Raw genomic sequence first — 10230 nt, forward strand, 5'->3', positions numbered from 1 at the left:
CTCGTTAAAGAAATAAACAAATCATTATCAGCATAAACCAGATGCAAAGTTGCAATTTACAACCCCGTCAGACACTTACCACCGAAATTGTTACTGAAGGTTTCATTGAAATAACTTCTAATACTTATAAAATATATATATAACAAGTAAAATTATGATATAGTTTAAAAGTGCATGTTGGTAAATTATATGTAGTTTAAATTTGTTGCCACCCAAATATTCTGCCATATCATCATTTCCACACCCATTTTCTTCTCTTTTTTCTTTCTTTTGTTTGGAGGGGGGGGGGTACTGTCTTGGTCATTGATGTTAGTGGTGCCCTCCCCCTCCATCTCTCTCTCTCTCTCTCTCTCTCTCTCTCTCTCTTCTATCCCTCTCTCTCCCTTACGCAAACTTTGTGAATTTCAACATGTATCACTTGAAGAGCTTATTAAATAAACTTTCCAAAATTCATATGATTGTGAAACAAAATCCTGGATTTAGCTTATGCTGCAAGGATAATTATAAACATTAAGGTCAGTCAGGAACCCCATGACTTTTACAAACCAATCGCCTGTCTGATTATCAAGATATTTATGATTGGAATTAAAAAATTGAAAACTGTTTACCAAACGGTTTTCATAACACTACAGTATATTGGGGAAAACGAGTATGGTAAAACCGGTCACACAAAGATTTTTACTTTTTTGAGGCATTTCTTAATCATTTTGAAGTGCGATTTTTTTAGGGCTTCAATATTACACCATATCACAGACACTGATAACACGTAGGGTCGTGCATCTTAGATTTAACATTGTTAAACGATGCCTTTAATACAGAAAAAATGTTTTCCATCGATGTTACAAACGATTAAAACATGATTGATATATTCATATATCAGTAGTAAACTAAAATGAATAACAATACCGTAATTTCCTCTGTGCAAAAAAGGAAGAGAGAATGAGAGGGTAGGAGGGAGAGAGAGAGAGAGAGAGCGAGTGAGACAATGACAGAGAGAAAGAGAGATAAGATGCAGAAAGAGAGAGAGAGAGAGGGAGAAGGGGTAGAAACGAATTAGGAGCTGCAATAATAGGCTTACACATGTCATTCATCTCGAATTCAAATATTCAAATTTTGTTCAAAAGTAAATCCAACATTAGGTCATTGCAATACCGATAAACACGTAATCGCACGCTGTATGTACTTTGGAAAGTCAGACTATAGGCCTATAATAAAGTTGGAATAAATCTAATGTCACAATCATACCATTTAAAGGGGTAAGAAAAAAACGTATTCCAACTTGATGGGCAACAGTGTAGAATTTATGAAATGATTACATTCGAAAAAGAACCTGGGTTTGACTGCTATATTGATGAGCTAAAAGGAAAATAATAAATTATTTGAAAAAGGAATATCAATAAAAGATGTGTAAAGGAAAATTCCTATAAGTATAAAAAATGGTTTGTAAAATTGTCAGACAACACATTAATTTGGGGTCACTAAGTACAAATGTAGAAATTTAAAACATGCATAAACCCTCCACAGAAATGCTTATTAACAAATTGCTGTCAATCTTACGCTCTCTATCCATGCTCATTATAAATCTACTAAAGTAGCTTTGAGTAGTCATATACTTTTCACAAATATGAAATGAAGTCCACATATCAAATTTGAACATCAGAATTAATAAAAAAAAAAAAGGTTTTCGGCAAACATTTAAAAACACACGAAGAATATAATATAGTAATATTCTTTTATTGATGCATTTAATGTAAAATATCACACAATATAGATCAAATTATTGTAACAATTATTTCTATCAGATAGTGTATATAATTTTGATGTGCAAAGATAACATTTCTTGATATAAATAAATAATTTGATTATGTTTTAGATAACAACAACATCGATTGAAATTTAAACTATACCAAATCAAATGATAATAATCCGGTAATAAGACACATTTTCATTTAAACTCAGCCTTTTCGAACGCTTTTGCAGGTTTAGTTTGTTTGGTAAATAACCTATAAAGTACACTAATTGCGCATTTGTGTTGGCGCTTTAATTCAATTTAAATTTAAATTTATATTATTTCCACAGATTCATAAAAGACAATATAAATTACAATCAATTATGAAAGCATTACAACAAAAGAAGAACCTGCAGAGGGATGATCAAAAACCACAGAGGTTATCGGGGATCACCCCCCCCCTGCTTAAAATTACAATATCAAAATACATTTTTTTTTTTAATTAAACAATAAACACATACAAAAACATATATAAATATTTCATGCAAATCTGTGTGTGGGTGAGTAGTAGTGGGTTGGTGGTACCAATAAATACAATATATAGAGGAAATGAATGATATACAGGAAAGAAGGGGAAAAAATAGGGAGAAAAAAATAGTAAGAAACACCGTACAAACTAAATCTTAAGAGTTGGATACAAAATCAAATATTGTTTCAACTTTGACTTGAAAGATAAAGTGATGAGCAACTGACAATATCATTGGGAAGTAAATTCCATAGTGATTGTCCACTAAAATAAATGTTCCTTTGAAGAAAAGTTGTTTTAACAGAGGGCAAATGAAACTTATTTGAACTTTTTGTTTCATAAGAGTGAATGCCAGCATTTACATCGAACATTTCATTAAAAATACATGGCAGCTGATTTTTCTTGAAAAGAAACATAAATTGAGCAAGTTGTATATAATACAGAGATTTCACATTCAAAATATTCAAGCGTTTATACAAGGGTGCAGTATGTGCAAGATATGGAGAGTTTGTTACTGCACGTTCGCCATGAAAATAAAGAGTCGTCATGATATTTCACGGTTTATGATAATAAACTTAACCTTTTTATTCAGTTGCATAAATAAATAACGCGTTTTCAGTCATTATACAACTTTGCATGAACCGTCTCAGAACACTCAGATTTTTGTTGAATTAAGGAATGAAAGACTTCTTGAACAAGAATAACCTGTCGCCGTTGAATGTGATGAGAATGCCTGCTGGGGTCACAGCGCATCTTTGGGTCGAGGTGTTTCTTTTGCTGTCGGACATAGGGTACTCCAGGATCTTCCTGAAGACCCCACCGCTTGTGGCACAGACTTGGTCTACAGCGTACATCATCTTCTCTGAATCCTTGTGGACGACGTAAATGGCGTCTGTCAAGGAGTCAACGCTGAACACGGCACAGCCCCATTCATAATCTTGAATGAAGTTCTTAACCTCGCCCGATCTGTCGATTACAGCCAAGCCTCCATACCCAGATTTCACAACGATGTCTCCAGATGAGAGGCATCGAAATCCTTCTGTGCTCTTATCTTTAACTGGTACGGTATGGACAATACTTTCTTGGAAACCTCTTGTTAGGTCAGAAGGACTTATGATGTGTATGTCTGAAGCCATGAAATCTGACGCTAGGATCATTCCTGTAGAGTCGACGTCAACAAAGACTCGTTTTGTATTAAGTACGAGCTCCTGGGTCTGTGATCCGTCTGGTGCGTTGATTGGTTGCCAGTCGGCATCATACAAGCCTATGCAATCGCTGAATGCACCTTTCCTGACTTTCCCACAAAGAGTCGTCTTGTCATCAATGGACACGCATGATACGATTGTATCTACTGTACCCTTAGCAATCTTATCAGTTGTTTTGGTTTTTAAGTTTGTAAGGTACAGGTCTCCTGTTTGTTTATCCCGTATGGATACAGCTCCTTCTCCGACACAGCCGACGAGACCAGGCAATTCAACACTCTGTGGAACATCGATAGTGTCTACCAATGTCCACCCTCCGCGGAAGCCATCAATTCGGTTCTTGGCTCCAACTTTAGCTCTTGGTCTCTTAAAGAACTTTACTTCGAGAGCAGTGGTGGCAACACGCTGCAATGATGTCGTCTCTGTATCGGTCTGCAGTACATCATTTGCTGCTCTAAGCAAGCCTTTTGTTCGGACGCATAGTTCTTGGTCACTCATGAGGACATGTTCAATTCCTTCTAGCGATTCATTTAGCTTTTCCAAGACATATTTTGATTTCTCTATTATTCCTCCCATTTCCTTTGCCACTGCTCCTCTGATTTCATTCAATTCACCTAACAAGATATTAAACTTTTTGTCGACCTCCTGCTCTCGAAATTCAAGCTCTTCCATGCTATGTTTCAACTGCTCATCCCGCTCTTTGTGTATTTCCCGTATCTTGCGTTCTGCCGCTTCAGTTATTGCAAGATTCTTCTCCTTCGCCTTGTTCTTTTCCGCTTCCTTTTCGACGTCAACGTGAGCTCGAATTTGTGTTTCAACAGTATCAAAATGGTCATGAATATCATTAGATGTTACTAGATTGGTTTTCATGTGCTTTTGCAAGACTGGTACTCTGCTCTTTATAGATGGTAGAATGTCATCCAGTTTCTCTCTGTTCTCTGTTACGACGTCATCCACATCTTTCAGATCGCATGGTTTCTGGTGTGCTACTGTGGCACAGGATTGGCAGATTACCTCGTTGTGCTGCACGCAGAAGAACTTGATAGGTTCACAATGCTTTCTGCACGTCCATGCTGCATCGCTCTGTTGCGTTGGGCCAGTAGCTTTCTCGGAGGCACACCCTTGGCAGAGCCTTCGCCTTTCTGACACGGAGTAAACAAGCTTGCTTCTCCGATTGCATCCGTCTTCTTCGCATGTGTCATCTCGGCAGAATCCAGAAGCCATTTTTTCTATTTTGTCAGCAGTCAGGCAAGCCGAAAGAGGATGGGATCGAGGCTTTGAACGTCTTCTGGGTGTGAAGGTGTGGGGTTCCTTAAGTTCCTACATTTGGAGAGATAAAAAGAAAAAATAATTACATATTAGGCTTACTGTAATGAAGCTTTGACATCAGTTACGGGATCAAGTAAAGTTAGCATGCTTGTCGAGTTGACCTATCCTATTACCAGGCTGATAATGATCATGAATCTTAAGTATGTTATGATCTTGAGTATAAAATGATCAGGGCAGAACATTCATGAAGCGTGTTCATATGTTTGGGAAAGGAATGTTTACTTCCATTTGCGGTTTTGTTCTTCTTCATAACCTAGCAGAACAGAATTGCCCTCTTGAGGTGTCGTGGTCGAGTGGATATGTCACCGGACTGTGGATCACAGGGTCCGCGGTTCAAGTCCCGCCGAGGCAATAATGTCCTTTGATCTACATTTGCCACTCTCCACCCAGGTGTTAACTGGGTACCGGTAGGATGCGAAAGCTAATGTGCTTAGATTAGCAAGTGTGCGCTTGTAAAAATGACGCCTGGTTAGAATGCTCCACAGGGAGTGGAGAATGTGCATACATTGTTTGCGGGTAAGCCTGAATCCGATAACCGGGGTAATAACATATATCTGTAAAGCACTTTGAGAGGGCATGTGGTCCTGAAAAGCGCTATATAAGAACGAGCTATTATTATTATTATTAAAATCTCTGCACACATGTCTTTTCACTCTTCAAAGTCCTCTGTCTGTTGAATCCTTTATTTCGTACTTCTAATTATAATGATGCAGATATCTTTTCATATGGGCTTTAAAATAAAAAAGGGACTGTGCATTGTTTTATATTTTGGGGTAAATTGTTCCAATAGCCGGGTCCATGACGTATTATAATTATCATAGATCTATGGGCTATTAAAAGGTTGGGATTATTAAGGTGAATGTCAGATGAATGACGGGTGGGCTACGAATGAATATCGGTATTGTATGTGAATACGGCATGAAATGGTTTAGGAAGTATATTGATTGAAAATGTATGCATAAATATTGCTGATTGGAAGGTGTGAATATAATTAATGTTAGGGTTTTAAAATTCATGAAATGTAGAATCTGTGTTTGCAAAATAGAAATGCGCATAAGCGCATACATGCAATGATTTCTTTTGAAGAAAACAAAATACATCAATTATTGTCGTTACACTTCTATTTCCCCACGCAGTTTTATATATAAGGGAGTATGAATGAATTATATACGTGATTAGTGTCCTTTTTGTAAGAAAATATTTCAATTGGTATAATATACATGTACCTATAACTCTATAGACAAGAGTACAAATATTAGTTATATTTTACTGAAAGAACACTGATTGCCCATGCTGCTAGAGATAGACGATAACCGAATATGACCTGCGGAAATGCAGTTCCTGACTGGCAGACCATCAAATATAAAAGTGCTTGACAATGTCTATCATGTAAGATCCTTTCTAAGCATCACAAAGAAAAGACAACTTCAGTTTCGGTTTAGTTCGTTTATTCATTTCCCAGAATATTATAATTTATATTACTGAGTATAATGTTATCTAAATATGTCACAGCAGACAGCAATACATACGATATAAAGACAAACGATTACAAAAAATATGTGTGAAATAATGTAAAATTGGAGGGGTAAAAAGGTTTGGAATGTAAATTTAACGGTACTCAAAATACGAGGTCAGTTTGATTTGTTTTGAAATATTGAATTGTTGTTTTATATATGCGTATGACTTGTGGTAGAGTTTTCCATATGTTTTGCAAAGTATTTCTTACAGATATTTTAGAGATGGAACTTTTCACTTTCCATAAATGAAACATATTGCAAAGTCGAGTATTATGAGAATAAATTGAGTTATTGACCGAGAGTATGGATGATATTCTTTTGGAAGTATATTTTGAAAATAATTGAAAAACCAATTAGTGCAGTATGTAATTTCAATTAATAAAAAAACATTTAGGGGATTTAAACTAAGAAATAAAGGAGCAGAATGGGCATACTAATCACTACCTGTACAAATATGTAGAGCCTTCTTTTTTAATTTGAAGAGGGTATTCATTTTTCCATGACACGAATTTCCCCAAATAATAATACAATATGTAAAATAAGGTATTATAAGTGAATTGTACAAAGTAAATACGATGGGAAATGGTACATAAAATTTCAATTTTATATAAAACACCAATACATTTTGATACTTTGTTTATAACATTATGGATGTGGGAATTCCAACGAAAGTTGTTATCTACGGTATCATTAACAACATCTAAATTTGATATAGTTGTAGTATCAATACTTAGAATTACCTTATCTAGTACAATAGACACATTTTTACTTTCTTTGAGAAATATACAAAAGTTTGTTTTAGAAAGATTTACTATCAATTTATTAGCTTTGCCCAAGTTGAAACCTTGTCTAATTCTTTGTTGACCTCATGCTCAACATTATTTATATCAGGTTGTGAAAATATAAGAGTTGAGTCATCTGCATACATAATATACTGCATGATATGAGGCGATTGAGTTTAGCCATTAATATATATCAACAAAGTAATGGGCCGAGTATAGATCCATGGGGAACTCCGTGTGTTATTTTTGCAAAATCAGAAACATAAGTCGATTGCATAATTTCTTTTTTTCAACCTACACCATAAAAGTTCAATTTGAACAAGAGAACTGATTGACCTACTATATCAAATGCTTTTAATAAATCCATAAATATACCAATGCAAAAGTTATTGTTTTCCATAACTAATGTCACTTTATCCTGCAAATCAATCAAAGTATGGGTTGCGGAATGATTACGATTATTTTGTATTCCTTAGCGATTTACACACTTCAATCAATTCATTTTGTGATATAGGTTTAAAGGGGCATGTTCCCCATATTCCAGAGGGCGCTCAAAATACGTGCGCGCTGGCGGACGGCGCTAAAGCTACCTATTGACATCAACATAATACGGCTCTTACGCAGATGGCATGTTCCGATAACTACACTGGAGGGAACGTGCCCCTTTAACAAATAATGAAGCAGAAGTTAGATAGATAGATAGTTTATTGGTTTCCACAATATCTCATTTTACAAAGAGTGTAACAACATAATTGAAAATGATTATTCTATACATGTACATACAATGCCGGTACACACTATTCAGAATATTGTCCATTAAGTTTAACTTAAGAGATAAAGTGGCGGAGCCTATGGAAAAGCAGAGCTTGTTGTGGATAGACTCCTTAAAACTAAAAATGACATAATTAACTAAAGTAAATTTTATAAAATACAAATACACGCTAAAAGAGGGAAAGGGGATTACAGGGATACATGAACTGATACTCACAATTAACTACAAAAGACAAGGAAAAGGGAAAGGAATATATCTGCAGCTTATTGAAACAATATTAAAATATAGTTTGTTCTCGATATGAGTATATAATAAACACACATTGGAACAAGTCGGTAATCTGTATGAGAAATAGTATTGACTTGAGCCAGGTGATTATTTGCATCAAACCCACAACACGAGGAAATAAATTACGAATAAAATTCATCTGCATTACATTTTCAACCATTTTACTACCATTCATAGTAAATTTGGTTTCTTTTTTTTTGTCCCTTGTACTAATAGTTGTCAGGGCTCACAATGCAACAGGCTCCGCTTATCTTCGAGCCCTGGCCAGTTCTGTCTAAAATCAGTCTATACTTCTTCGTGTAAATCTTATTATATACTGATTTGATTATGTATTCACAACTGAATAAATATGAAATGAATTTTAATAAAATAATGACTCTATATAACAAAGCGAAACTCACCTAAGTATCCCCGACAGCAACAACGAATATTTAAGAGTAGGCCTATACAAAGTAGCAATGTCTCTGTACAAGCAATGCAAACATAATGTTTGGCACTTTGTCAGCAGTGCAGGCGACTAAAACAGTGATTTTGTACAATATTGTACAGTACATCGTTCAGCGGAAATGTTTCTTTTATGCTGTTTATAGCACGTACGTTATACGTTATACTAGCAGGGAATGGGTAATGGGTATTCCCAAAGACGGCATTTCCGGTGGACTCTGGGTATTTCCAAGAATTATTGCCTAAACCGTCGTAATTAAACTCACATGGAAATCTGCAAATCACCAATTAATTATGCAATATTATAATGAGGGATAATTATTAAACATGTCATATCATCTATTCCAGCCGCAACGGAAAATGGGTGCGCCGATTCTAGAGTGCATGGTGCGACCAAATGAATTATTAAATTCCAAGTAGCTGTTGATCAGATGCAGTCTTTTGTTTCAGACACTGAACCTTTGCCGTATCCGGACACCTATCCCCTGGACATCCACCCCCCGGATATCCACCCCCAGTTAAATACCCCCATGGACACCTACCCCCTAGGACAACTGTCCTAGGACAAATACACCTGGACAACTACCTCCCAGACAACTACCCCAAAGGAAAACTACCCCCTAGGACAACTACCCCCGGACGACTACCCCCAGACAACTACCTCCTAGGACAACTCCCCCCGAACAACTACCACCACCCGAACAACTATCCCCCGGGCAACTACCCCCTAGTTTAGTTGTCCGGGGGTAGGTGTCCTAGAGGATGGTTGTCGAAGGGGGTAGTTGTCCGGGGAAAGTTGTCCTAGGGGGTAGTTGCCCAGGGGGTAGTTGTCCTAGGGTGTAGGTTGTCCTAGGGGTAGTTGTCCGGGGGTAGTTGTCCCGGGGATAGTCGTCCTGTAGGGTGGTTGCCCTAGGGGGTAGTTGTCCTAACGGTAGTTGTCTGGGGTGGTTATCCGGGGGATGGATGTCCCGGGGTTGGTGTCCTAGAACCAGCGTTGGCACATCAAAGTTTGGAATCGGCACGGACATTGCTATCCAACGAGTGTTACCTCGCATAAAAGCTATCGTATAATTATATTTGTCTACTCATCTTCCGTATTTTTATCATCTTTTATTTTCGGCGATTTTATACCACCAATATATCACTTCTAGTATCTTGCTTGCCATGAAACCACTTTTTTTTAATCAGTGGGGTTTTAGGGTCGGGAGGAAGAGAGAGAGAGAGGGGGTTGGGTGGGGTAGAAATGAATTAGGAGCTGCAATAATAAGCTTAAACACTTTTTTTTTCAAAATATTTATTGAAAACAAATCTCATTCATAATAATAATGGTACATGATAATAATAATAATAGTAATAATAACATGTTCGTATAGACATAGAATATGTATTATAAAAATATAGTGTAATTATTGTTAACTCATCAGCAATAAGCAAAAAATTAACAAAATATCTGCCATTTCTTATTATGAAAATCGAGACGATTTTTCTTGAAAGCAATTATACGTTCCATATTTTCTAAATGTTTGAGAGCTCGTTGAAAAGAAGGAAATAGTGAAATAACGTTTTGCATTTTACAAGTGAATATAAAATATTTTGCAAAAATAATAACTGTATTGACGAAATGAAAAAAAGAAGATTATA

The 10230-nt window shown here is 36.3% G+C and overlaps 1 protein-coding gene across 1 annotated transcript; it reads right to left on the reverse strand.

The window, feature by feature from the left end:
• Nucleotides 1-780: 780 nt before the first annotated feature.
• LOC105439703 lies at nucleotides 781-8764 on the reverse strand. Its single transcript, XM_011668976.2, has 2 exons — nucleotides 8547-8764; nucleotides 781-4777 (listed from the first exon to the last, which is right to left on the reverse strand). The coding sequence occupies exon 2, from the start codon at nucleotides 4679-4681 to the stop codon at nucleotides 2927-2929; it is 1755 nt and encodes a 584-aa protein (XP_011667278.1). The 5' UTR covers nucleotides 4682-4777; nucleotides 8547-8764; the 3' UTR covers nucleotides 781-2926.
• Nucleotides 8765-10230: the final 1466 nt, after the last annotated feature.

The sequence above is a fragment of the Strongylocentrotus purpuratus genome, unplaced genomic scaffold (genome assembly GCF_000002235.5).
Source record: "Strongylocentrotus purpuratus isolate Spur 01 unplaced genomic scaffold, Spur_5.0 spur5_scaffold_11, whole genome shotgun sequence".
In the NCBI taxonomy this organism is placed as follows: domain Eukaryota; kingdom Metazoa; phylum Echinodermata; class Echinoidea; order Camarodonta; family Strongylocentrotidae; genus Strongylocentrotus; species Strongylocentrotus purpuratus.